Raw genomic sequence first — 13,226 nt, forward strand, 5'->3', positions numbered from 1 at the left:
TTAGATTAGAATTGTCATTTATTCATAGACTACTTCTTTCGCAATTCAATTCGCCAAATTCCAAACTGACCACAAATATTTGTTTTTTTCTCCTCAAACAGGAAACGTGGTAAATCCCAGTGTAACTGTGAAACTGGCATTTTCCTTGAACCTCGCGTTTTTCTCACATCGATTTTGACTTTCATCGTGGACGTGTGGAAGTAATTAAAGGCATCGGTGTTCGTCTTTATAAGAGGGAGACGAGAGTGGGAACCTGAATAAAATCTGTACGCGAGTTTCACGTGTCTCTGTATCGGTAGTCGAGTTCAGTTTCTTCCTTCGCCGTCTTGGAGGATGAGATCGACACCGAGCAGCTCGCGTTTCACCGCCGCTTCCTGAGACACGCGCGTGTCAGACACGTGCTCTCATCCTAATTCAAAAGAAGATAGGATTGTGGAAGATTTTAGGTCGCGAGATATTAAACAAAAAAAGAAAGTTGTTCTTCATTTAATATACAGTACTGGAATCCGTAAATGTTAGAAAAGCCGACAGACAAGTGTTGAGTGTTGATCATATCTAAAGTGAAGGGAACATTGAAAATAGAAGCGACCTTGCTTCGTGTCATCGCACTCTCTCTAAAAAATTCTCTGGATCCAAGCCTCCTCTTAACATGGTAATTTACATCCTAATTCGTTTCGACAACTGATAATCGAATGACGTATCAGGTGTTCTACCTTGATGTCACATCATGATTTGTCTTTCAATTCAAGATGCAGTGTTACCTTAGTTTTAGGGCAATTCTCTTCGTTCACTGATGAAAAGAAAAAAATAGCAATTAGAAAACAATGAACAGGTAGACATGTGTTACGCAGACTGTGATAGGATATCACTTTACAGACGCTTATTGTACTTATCTTTTATTATGATTCTGATATTACTGACCTGAAATTAAGAACAATTTGCGCTGCGTGGAGTGCAATAATTCTGTACAGTGGAATGGATAATTACTTATGCATTAGTATTAGCCACGTGTCACATCACGATCTAATTTTGTCATTTGAACAGTTTTTCGGAACAAGTTCGAAACTCGAGGTATCATTGCGTTGCTTTAAAAATTGTTATTTAAATAATCTTTTATATAAACAAATGTCGGAACACATTAGACTAATTGACGATTTTTTAATTATATAACTGTCTTCCATGATGTCAACAGTCAGGTTTCTGTTTGTGTAATAGTGTTACAGGATGTGATTAGTAACATGTACTTATATAGTGTCTCGTTTCTAACGCTATTTATTACCATATTAATGACAGGTGTGCGTGGTATGTGTTTCAAGATACGGATATAGCGCGATGGAATTAAATACCGAGGAAACATTTATCATGATTAATCTTCTAATTCAATCTCATACAATCTGGACTGTATGTACAATTGTGCGTTTCACTTATTATCGTATTTGCTATCAATAAATGTGCAAAAGTTATCAAGATTGCATTCCTCCAAGCTTGACCTTATTATTCATTTATATCTTTTCACTCTTGTGCAAATCAATATTTTAACAATATAAAAATGCCACATTCTTAATGATATACATAAGTATTTTATTTAATTCCCATTTATATAATTCAATACTGAATTAAGAAGCAATACAATTTGTAATTTTCATACAAAGTTCGCATCTTACCTTTGTAATTAAAATTGTTAAAAGTTTTTACGAACCTCGAAGATATAAAATTACTTAAGATACTGATTAACGCGTCCAGGAATTGTATAACTGAGAAGTTATGTCGTTACTGTGTGCGAATCATTTGGTCATACACACTTGCATCACTAATTTCAAGTAAAACGAAGACCTTCGATTTTCTATGGTTTCCCTCTATTCAAATTCCACTATATTGCATGCACTATTGCGCTCTACGCAGCACAAATAGCTCTTAAACACAGGTTAGTGCTATCCGAACCATGATAAAAGATAATTACAATTTTTTTTGTATGCGGGCTTACTGATACCTTTTACGGTTATTAAAACATGTTACCATGCACGCAAAAGTGGAATTGATGCTGCTGTAACCATTTGCCTGTTTGAGGGTTTGCTGTAAAATGGCAAACTCGGTAAAGATAATTGATGTAATGTTAATAGGGAGCTACACTCTACGTGTGTCAAAACTATATATAACTAGTGGGACATTTCCGCTTCTAGTAAATTTATGTTCAATTAAATATATAATTACATCTGTGCCATCCATGCATACGTAACAATTCAAGCGTAATATACTATGTAACTGTGCATCGTATAGTTACTCCATTATAAATTGCATTAAACTAGTTTAATGTATATTTATCATTGCAAGCATCAATCATCGAAATAAACGACTCACCATTTCTGTTAAAATTAACATAATCCATTATTCAATCAATAAAATATTGACAAGCTTTCATTCACTCTTTTTCATTACATTCTCTCGTATACCTCTCAGTTTACTCTGTTTATTAGAATTAAAACTCTTTCATTTTGGTAATTCAAATAATTCGACAGATTTACTGTTGGTAAAGGGAAAGCAATGCAAGAACGTTAACCACCAAACGAAACGAATGCGGTTAGCGCATTTCCCACGAATTCTATCATTGGTAACTTCGTTATTTACACCATCGCCGTTTTTGTTATCGACTAATCTCAGCGTATGCATACATACGTATTGGCCATCGCGTCGATCGACGCGTTAACGTTGCATTGGCCAGGTTGACGTAATTGGAAGTGCGAGCCCTGGTCACATTTAACTAATTGCGATTTCACGATTACCCTTCACGTCACCGGTAAATGGCCACCGAGTAGCTTTCATCTTTACCGTTAATTCCCTGTCGAATCCCAAATATTCATGAGTCATGCTCGCGCTAATCAGACGTCACATTTGTATCGCACTCGTTCGTATTTGCTTGTATCAGATCCTCGTTTTTATTCCGAAATTAATTGCGTGTGGTCATCCAGATGCATTGACTTTTAAAAGCTTGTATCGTCAAAGATACGTTAAATCCTGGAGTGAAATATTAGGATTGCAAGAGTGATCTTTAGTCGACATTTAAACTTACATTTCCTACAAATCTGTACGACAATTTTTATTAGATTGCAAAAAGTTAGCTGAACGTAACTCCGAAATTCTTTCACGCGATAATTGTAGATAAATTGTACTTTGGGTACATGCGTTGGACCAATAAAGGAGTCGGTATGCGTATGTAAATATTGCTCGCGTCTCACGTGCTTCGTTTTCTGGGTGGACGCGCGGACCGGCTTTTCCGCGCGGCCAACTTTTGCGACAAGCTTCGTGTAACGAATCAACGAGTAACGAAGCCAATCTCAGTCTCACGTAGCGCATCATATCTTCCCGTGTATCAACGTCACGCTGAACGACCGGCCCGACCGTCGGAAAAGTTTTCCCTCGTGTAACAAGTCTCGATTTACATAGCGGGAACAACTTACTTGCAATGATCGGCGGAACTAGAACACGGACATTTTAAATAAATCATCCGCGGAACTTCTTACCGCGTTCATCATGGTCTAATAATTTCGTACAATTCTTTTTCAGTCCTTCTTTTTGCAATAATACAGGAAAATTTTTATTCCTCTCCTAACATCAGGAAATCGTTGTGTAATTGCTTAAGTCACTTGAAGCGTGAAGTGGGGACCAAGGTTTAACATTGTTGCAATGGATAACCGTAAATGTTCTAATTTTTTCTTTCTAAATGCGAATAATGAGCATTTGCAAATGTGTATGAATTGAATTTTATGGAGAACAGAAGAAAGTTATAAAGTTGATTCAGAGTATCGTATTACTTTTATTTGATACAAAGATTTTCAAAAAAAAATTCAATTCATAATTGCATGAGTTCATTGCATGAAATGATAAATGATGGTTGCAAATGGAAACGTGTGGATCGAGATTGCTGATAACTGGCGAGGAAATCATAAGATGGACTCCGTAACTTCGTTTCCGGTTCCGCGATTTATTAATCGCGCTCTTCTGCCGCGCGAAGAATGTCCAGATAACTCGGGATCATAATTCAAACGCAAGTCTGTGCTGGATTTTCTTTCGCGTAAGCTAAATATTCACCGTTGTAAAAACAGCGCCATAAATTATGTGGGAGTCGCGTCGTGGAAGCTTCTATGGAAAAATACAATCCTTCGCAATTGCATTTTCCAACAGCAAGCAGGACAGAGCTTTCTGCTTTGTGAAAAAAAAAAGCACAGATTGATTCATAATGAATAGAGAACAGCGGGATTTTCCATACTGGAATCCGGAAATATTAAAATTAAAATTGAAAATAAAATTTTATATTATTTCGTATTATGGAAAACGCATCTATTTGTATCATAAAGAAAATTAATAACTGCTTATTTCTTTCTTTAAACAGGATTGAGAATCCAATAAAGTTTGAATTCCACTTTACGAAACAGCTTTGTATATCATTTATAGACCTTGAATGCGGTTTGTAGTAAACGTTTAGTAAGAACAGGCTGTATGCTAATAGCGTGGCGAGTAAGGAATCGAGCTAATTCGCAGTAATTTAGCCACACCTTACGCAATAGACATGAATTAGGTGTTATTGTTAGATCAAACTTCTTGGAGAACATCGTGTAGACAATCTATCTAGGATCATCATTACTTAAATACGAAAGATTAATTTTATGAAACAGTGCTATTATATAGTTAGGCATCTCGAAATTACGTAAAAATCACGTGTCGCTGTTTATCATCATAATTGAACATTTTCTTAGCTGGAGGCTAGGAGTAATCTCATTAAACCGTTTAATCGTTGGTTTTTCTCGTAGTTCCCTGGAAGTCATTAGATAATGAAGGCGTATTAACCACGACTTTCAACATTTCCAATTAATTTAAAATAAAAATTGAGAACAAAGAGACACATAATGGTATGAAAATATGGAAGGAAATAAGGTTGTTGAGAAACGGGCAATGTTTCATTTCGCATACAAATAGAATGTTGTTTTACTGTTTATACGAAGAGAACAATGATGCTTGGAAATTTACCAATAACTGAACAACGCTTAACGTGCCGTATTATCAGCGATTGGGGATTAATTGAATGGCAATAGTAACAGCCGGAATGTATACGTTAATAATAACAACAGAAGTGATAAGGTACGATGGAAAATAATGAAGGTGCATTATCAAGAATATTACAAATGGATGATTAAACATGCATAGGTTGTGCCAATACTACAGCGAAGTTACAAGCATTATTTCTGAATATTTATTCGTATTGATTTTGCACGTTTTATCACGTTTGACATAAGTTTTGTAAATTACTATAATGTAAATTGAAAGCATGTCAGATGTAAAACGATCATAATAATAGTACAGTAATTTGAAAATTATGTTAACAATTCTGACGATAATTATATGAGTGAGTTACTTGTATTATCGCTTATTAGTAACACTAAAAAAATTCTCATTCTCATTAATCAACATAATTAATTCTGCACTACATTTGAACTTCAAGCCACTGTACCCTTCATCTAGCATCGATTTACGAGTGATATAATAATTAACATAACATGTTATTAACTAAGAACATAATTGGATATTGATTTAATTAATGAAAATGTTTCTCGAATTCAATCTAGTTATATGTAATGATACAATAATAATATATTAAATGTAAATAATGATAATAGATGTACGATACATGAGAACACGTTATTGCTTTAACGCGTAGAAAATATGCGTTCAATATGCATTTAATTAATTGGAATTAATATTTTGCAAATTAACGCCTTTTTGTCGTACATGATTTATTATTAAAATGGATGCATGCGACTTCATTGTATGTGAAAATGGAAGATAATAAAGAGCGCAGACGTTTGAACAATTCAGTGTTCAATGGTAGTGAAATAAAAGGGGAAGCAGTCGTGGAAGGTATGTATAGCGAAAGAGGAATTGGAGATAAAATGATACTCTCTGGGAAAGCCGAACAACGCCATTGATTTCGGCTAACGACGAAGAGGCGAGCGTAAATTGATCGGAACGAGGGCGTGCTATATATGTATGAGCGACAGACAGTAAATCCGGGTTAAAGGACCGGGCTCGTTCACTCTGCAACCCCTTAATAACGGGCGCGCCGTAACGTCGGCCGTAAACCCTCGCTTTGCAACGGAACCGGAGTTTCAAAATGTGTCTAAAGCGCGAGCATACGTGAATTTTACGCGAATTTCGGACTCGATCTGCTGTTGCACGGGTCCAACTGTCTAGAAATATTAAGAAATTACCCGGCACGACGTAATGCGAGGCACAGATTTTTATGCGCCACGTGCCGTGAAACGTTGTCGATGCAACGACATGCGCAATTTACGGTATAATCGTTTGCGAAAGGTATCTTCTGGAAAGTTGCTACGCGGTACTACTACGCGTAATGATCGCAATGCACGCGAGGACGTTGACTTCGGTACGGAAGCTCGTTTTCTTGAATGGAGCATTACATGCTTTCGCGGCAGCATTGGCGGCTTTCGAGTGGAAGCGTTTCAAGGGGAGACGTTCTATCGTCACATCGAGTAATTCAAAGTCGCGAACGCACAATAAAATGATCTTTGAAGTTATATCTGGTTGACGGGATCAGCATAAATGCCGTTGAACGTCGTATTAAATGCTGCACGGCGATACAGTGCTCGAGTTAATTGTCCCTGGTAACAATAGTATTACCAGGGAAGCGCGATCAAAGGATTATGAACTTTGAATACGATGTTATTACACGCAGTATATATAAATTCTGTGATCTACAAAATGTGACTTCATTCACATTTCTGTAGCCTTGCAGTCATGTGTACATATGGAGTTGAAAACGTTTATGGGATCTGGTGTCTATCCTTTTATAAAATATATATAGTAAATAATAATAATCCATGGAAACATTGTAGATACTAAAATAAATAATAGTACATTGAATAGTGTCAAACAATAACAATAAAAAGAATTTGTGACATCTAAAACTATACGTGAAAATGTGGAGAACTAACACCGTAAGCGTGGAAGGAAATAAATTTAAGATAATAGACTGAGCAGCTCAAAGAGCAGAAGATAAATCCGCAGAGAATTTAGAACTTGGTTCCTGGGTCTCAGGCTCTAACGAGACATCGACTCTAAAGCTTCGACTCGTAATAAGAGGATCGAAGCTAAAGCGAGACCGCGAGCAGTAGTTCATTGGAACAAACGTGCGATACTGTTTCCTTATTGCAGCCTCGGATAGGCGATACGTATCGCAAAATCCTGTTAGTGTCTTAGTCGGCTATATTTCCGTTATCTCTGCGATCGGATAAACCCTCGCGTATTACCTGTTTACGATAATTCGCCGCGCTCCACCGCTGGCTGAGATTTCCCCCCGTTCGACGAAGTCTGACTGTTGCTCCAAACGTTTCACAGGTTTAGCGATGCGGTGAAATCGCTGGAACTCGTTTATAGAATTATAAAGAGGGTAATTGATTCACTTAATTGAAACAGACTTCAAGATATTCAGACGAACGTATGACAAATTTGAAATTCTGAACTTAGTTCGTAGTGGTATATCTATAGATTATGAGAAATTATAAATTCTTTTTATTAATTAATCGCATAATTGAAAACAAATGTGTATTCTGCAGACTTTTCGCATACAGCACGCTTGCCATGTAAGTCGATGAGACAGGCGCTTAGTTTGAAAACAATCTACAATTATAAAATCTGAAGGGAACGTAAGACCATGGATAGTCAAATATTGCGACAGATATTCATCGGTATAATTTGTGAGTAAAAATTAATGAGATCGAGCGAACAGCAAGCGAGTAAATCATAAAAAGGCTCGTGGAGGATCTTAAATTATTCATCGTCACTTAGGTAACTTGCTGATCATCGATAGCGGATTGAACGAGGGATGGAGCACTCCTATTATACCGAAATTCGAGCGGGACGACCCTTTGAAGGTGTCCAGCGACGAAGTGGTCTGGATAGTGAATTTGATGTACATCGGTATCGGTCTCGGCACGGTGGTGCCATTTCTTTTGATGGACAGGATAGGTCGCAAAGGAACGCTCCTGTTCGCCACGATACCAAAGATTGCAAGCTGGATTTTGATAGGCTTGGCAGCTACCACTCAGCAGCTTTACATTGGTAGGATACTGGCTGGTATTGGCTGCGGGATTACATACGCAGTGATGCCTATGTATCTGGGCGAAGTTAGCAGCAAAAGAACTCGTGGTCCATTAGGTATTATTTATTTTTTTTTACCTTCTTTTTTAAATTTATAATTTACAATCATTAATTTATTACAATTATTATGACGAAATCGTCGTGCTCGTTTATTGAATCAGAAAATGATCCTAAGAGTAAATAGAGAGCATTATCATTCAGGTACTCTAATGGCGGTGCTTCTAAACACGGGCATGATGCTCGCCTACGTGATCGGTCTGTGGGTCTCCCGTTTTACGATGTCCATGATCGCGCTCACGGTCCCAGTATTGTTCCTCATGACTTTCATTTGGCTGCCTGAAAGCTCGGTGTTCCTCACTAAAAAGAACAGATTAACGTCCGCGGAGAAGACGTTGAAATGGGCACTCGGAAAGGACGACGTGGTCGAAGAACTGGAGGAGATCAAACGTATGCTAGCCACGGAGGATCTGAAGATTAAAAAGACGTTCATGAAATCGTTCATGGAAATGTGCAGGAGACAGGAGAATCGTCGTGCGTTTGGCATCGCCGTGATCGTTCTCAGCGCGTTGTCGATCACTGGTGCCGCGCCGATTCTCGCTTATCAGTCCCACATATTCCAGGAGGCTGGTTTCAAAATCTCGTCGAACATAAGTATAATTATCACCGGTTGCACGATCGTAATCGCCGGTAGCATTTGTGTGCTGGTGGTCAGGCGTACCGGCAAGAGATTGCTGTTGCTGATCTCGGCGCCGATCGCCGTCGCGTCTCTATTGATGATGGCGATCTTCTTCGGGCTGATGTCTGCCGGGAACGACGTCTCCGGGTTGCGCTGGGTGCCGAGCGTGTTCCTGGTGATTTATGTCCTCGGATACGGGATCGCGTTGAATCCCGTGCCCCTCGCCTACATTGGCGAGATTTTCCACATCGACGTGAAGGTGCCCGCGGCGATATTCTGCTCCCTTTATTACGCCATCACCAGCATTACCGTTGTGAAGCTCTATCAGGTGGGTCTTCGCTTCGCACGGCCTCGATATAATCAACACGTAAATCACGCGTCGATGAAATTTCGGGTCGTCGTACGGTTTTCATTTTACTCGGATTAGAACACAAGTACTTTCCTACTATTAGTGTTAAAGTAAAGAACAATGTATTTGTTTTAATTTCATTTTCCTACTTGTTTAACATTTTGGATTTAGTACACAGTAAATGGTATTCATTGATTTGTTACATTTTTAATTTCGTTATTTTCAAAGTTGAATATATTTTTTTATTATTGCAATTTGAAACTGTTTGCTCTTCACTATTAAATCATATTCTTTATTTTAGAATTTAAATCTATTACTTTAGAACTGTTTGATAAAATGTAGACGTAAATACTTAATATTCTTACATTCTCAGAACCTAATAATTGCAGACAATTATGACATTTTTATAGTAGTAATTACGTAGTTTAAGAGGCAACCAGTTTCGTGTTCTCGTTGCTTTGAGCAGAGCAGAACGAGATCGAAACGTTCGTCGCTCGAGAGATAAGTCAATAATCTAAAAACATTTTCGTAACGCGTTAATGGAAGTCGGTAACGGTGAAGAGCTTGCAAAATATTTTTCCAAGACGACCCGAATTCGCTTCTCGTTACCAAGAGAACATCGGCAATCTGTATTAACGAACGTAACCCAGTACTCTAACAGACATAGTTTCATATAATATTACAACAAATGGAACGATATAAGATTATAATAGATATCAGGCTACAATACATATAACTATGAAAAAAACGTGCAATACTATAACAAATTCAGTTATGATTCGACTTATTTTTAGGTGCTACAAGAATCGTATGGTACATACATGCCTATGACAGTGTTCACTGTTATTACTTGTATTATATGGGTGCTAATTTATCGATACGTGCCGGAGACTGAAGGGAAGACCTTAGAAGAGATTCAAATAGAATTACGAAAAAAGAACTGATAACTTATCACAATTCAATACTGCGTTTTTAATATTTTAATAAAGAATACATATCATTTTATTATATTTGACACAATTTTTTTCCTTTCATTTATATCAAAGTGTATGATAATCAAGCACATCGTTACTTATTTAAGGAACATATTTCAGTTCATCTGAATTTGTTCAAAAACCATTAATTCGCCTGGTAGAATTGTACGTTCTCTCCACCAATGAAAGCTTCACATTTTAACGAAATACAAAATGCCAACCATTTCGAACAGCTTAATATCACCGTCGGAAACTATCACGAAAATCTCGTAGAACGCAGCTGGATTACGTAAACAGGGTCCTGTAGGTACGTGATCGCGGAACGTTGTGGTACGAGGAAAAAATGCGAGGAACCGAGTGAGGAGATGGGCCGTGATCAATACGGACGTGCTCTTGATTCTCCGGTATCAGACACGACTCGGCGGAGAGGGCAAACTGTAATTTCGACAAATTACACTCGAAACTGTGTTAGGGGAGGGACGGCACGGCGACCGGGGAGGGGGAGGGATGGGGGGAGACGGAGATGAGCGCGAAAGAGGAAAAGGACCGTGAGAGTCGTTTGATCGCGAAGTTCACCGTCTGCAAAGAGAGAATCGTTAAACAGCGATATCGCCCAGCCGTGCCTAGAGACGATCTCCAAAACTGTTTGAGTAGCAGTTTAAAAAATGCACCCCTAACCGAACGATGCTCGGTGGTACATAGTACATAGATATGGCTACAACTTTCTCGTGGCGTGTTTATTTAAAACGGGACGCGCCGCGCATTTTGTTTGCGCACGCCGCGTCACGTGAAATTTTCCTGGGTGATGGTTTTACTGGTTTACGCGGCTCGGATTTCCTTTTTTCTTTCTTCCCATCGGTCGATTGGTTCCTCCGGTCACCGAGTAGATACGACTATTACAGAGTGTCAGTGCTTGTGTAAACTAGGACAGCGAATTGGGTTCAGTGATACAAAACATAGTCGGTAGTAAAGCAAAATATCGAAAAACTAAAAATTTGTTTTTCTCGGAATTTCGAAAAATGCTTTAAATAAAAGTTGTAATTACTGCTATTACCTGCAAGAAAGGTCGTATACAATTTTCTTCTATCTCGAATACTTCAGGACTATCGATTATTTTATTAGTTCGTTCATCGCCAATTATTGCTTAAAAACGAATGGAGTTAGAAGGAAATTGCATAGGACCTTTTTTGTATTTGGCAACTGTTCAGCACCGACGAGTGTTTTGTTTTCTATTTCTCAGTTCGGTGGCAATATATTCTAGTGGGCGTCAAAAATTGTAGATTTTTTGTGCAACAGGAAGTCCCATATGTTCACCACTCTTTAGTAATCTCTGTTGGGGTAGTCCGTCAGTTTCGAATAATCCCGACCGTTGCACCGCGGGATTTCTTGGTGAATGACCGGCGACAACGAAATTGGCTGCGGTTTGGAATGTTCTCCAGCTTGGAGTGTCTATAAATTTAGTCAAGCTTGAAACGATCTACGTGTTATGCTTCGGAACTACGTTTACTTGATACCTTTTTGCTAAATGGATTCAAAACAGTATTTTCTAAAGTGGTCATCTAAATTACTATAAATATTTCTATGCGCTCTGCCTAAAACAGTATTAATAATCCTCTCAACTTGGCATACGATTAAAATGAACTGGATACAATTATCCTGGGTTTCCTTTTTTCTCGAGTTGCACGGCGATCGAAATTGTCGATTAGCGCGAGATTCACGGCTGTTTCTTCGCGGACAAGTAACTACCATTATCAGGATTAGGTGCTGGTTGCATTGGGTAAGAGGTGCAAGCGTGCACCCATTCTCATCCGGATAATGCACCGCTAAGTGGATGCTCCGTACGTGTTGCGACTCGTACCCTATCAATCTTGATCTTGTACGCTCCTGCGCCCGTGCGCACAGACGTTTACACGTACTCGAAACACATGCGAGGTCGATTCTCGAGCATGGAAACGCATTAACACTCGCGTGCGTGCGCTCAGTGAGTACAAGATGTGATAGGCTCACGACAGTACACCCATGTGTCCATAACTACATAAGACGAACCTCTACGTGTTGTACGAAAAGCGTTCCAATGTACACAAACTGAATCAGGATCAACAAATTCAGTACTGGATGTCTATATTTTTCTGCTGAAGGTAGGACATAATTAGGCAATCAGCTTTTACATATTTAACATTTTTGTATATTTTCTTGCTTCATGATATGACGTGATGATTATGTCAGTACGATGAAGTAATCTGTTATTTTAATAGAATCAGTAAAAGATGACTCTATTATACTTGGTGAAACAATGATGCATTAACTGTTTTAGTACAGCTATATTCTTTCGATTAAGCGATTTAAATATTCTTTGCCGATTATACGATTTAAAAGAGTTCAGGTAAATTCTTCTTTATTTTATTTATGAAATATACAATACACGAAATAATATAATTTTCTGTAGAATTTTAAAAATGACGTATACTGCTTATAAGTTAATTATAACCGGATGCATGAAAATGTACATTCTATTAATGAATTTTCATACACACAACGGACGGGAAGGCTGAAAAAGAGTACGAATATAATGCGATTGTGGTGGACTACAAAGATATGTTGGCACGGAAATCGAGGGTCGCAATTGATAGTCGTGCGTTTTCGTGTTCGGTGAAAAACGCATTTCGCGATTATTAAAAAGAGGTAATAAAAATCAGCCGTAGAGAACAAAAGCGGTTGGGAATTTATTTTGTCGACAGGGGAGAGTCGCGTTTAAAAAACCATTATCTTGTAAAAGCTCCTGAATCTGCGAATATTGGGAACGTGTTTAAATTATTATGTTAAAAATAATCGTATTGCTTTAAAAAACGTCGTGCATCGAAGTCCTATATTGTATTATTTATAAACTTGATATTAAAAATGTACCGTGGAACTTTTCAGATACTGAAAATTTTTTATTGTAATTGATGTTTTGATAATGCACGAAAACATGTGAATATACAGAGTTTAATAGATCTTTTCATAAGGTATTTATTTTTAATACTGAAAATACTTTGAAAAATATACCATTTTAATATAT

The 13,226-nt window shown here is 37.9% G+C and overlaps 2 protein-coding genes across 4 annotated transcripts in view; both read left to right on the forward strand.

Moving 5' to 3' along the window:
* The window catches only part of LOC113464173 (facilitated trehalose transporter Tret1-2 homolog), a 14,609-nt gene extending 4,407 nt beyond the window's left edge, over nucleotides 1–10,202 (forward strand). Inside the window, exons 1-6 of one of the 3 annotated variants that reach the window (XM_026812479.1) lie at nucleotides 44–652; nucleotides 4,806–7,459; nucleotides 7,626–7,766; nucleotides 7,858–8,226; nucleotides 8,371–9,173; nucleotides 9,989–10,202. In XM_026812479.1, coding sequence (XP_026668280.1) covers nucleotides 7,724–7,766; nucleotides 7,858–8,226; nucleotides 8,371–9,173; nucleotides 9,989–10,138 — 1,365 coding nt within the window. In that variant the 5' untranslated portion in view covers nucleotides 44–652; nucleotides 4,806–7,459; nucleotides 7,626–7,723 and the 3' untranslated portion in view covers nucleotides 10,139–10,202. Of the gene's footprint in view, nucleotides 1–43; nucleotides 653–4,805; nucleotides 7,460–7,625; nucleotides 7,767–7,857; nucleotides 8,227–8,370; nucleotides 9,174–9,988 lie in introns of those variants that run through there. The other 2 variants (XM_026812478.1, XM_026812480.1) reach the window with 2 other exon arrangements.
* Nucleotides 1–13,226, forward strand: part of GluRIB (Glutamate receptor IB) — a 107,235-nt gene that overhangs the window by 49,760 nt on the left and 44,249 nt on the right. The gene's annotated exons all lie outside the window — the stretch shown is intronic.

Source organism: Ceratina calcarata, unplaced genomic scaffold (genome assembly GCF_001652005.2).
Source record: "Ceratina calcarata isolate Rehan_Ccalc_2016 unplaced genomic scaffold, ASM165200v1 scaffold284, whole genome shotgun sequence".
In the NCBI taxonomy this organism is placed as follows: Eukaryota; Metazoa; Arthropoda; class Insecta; order Hymenoptera; family Apidae; genus Ceratina; species Ceratina calcarata.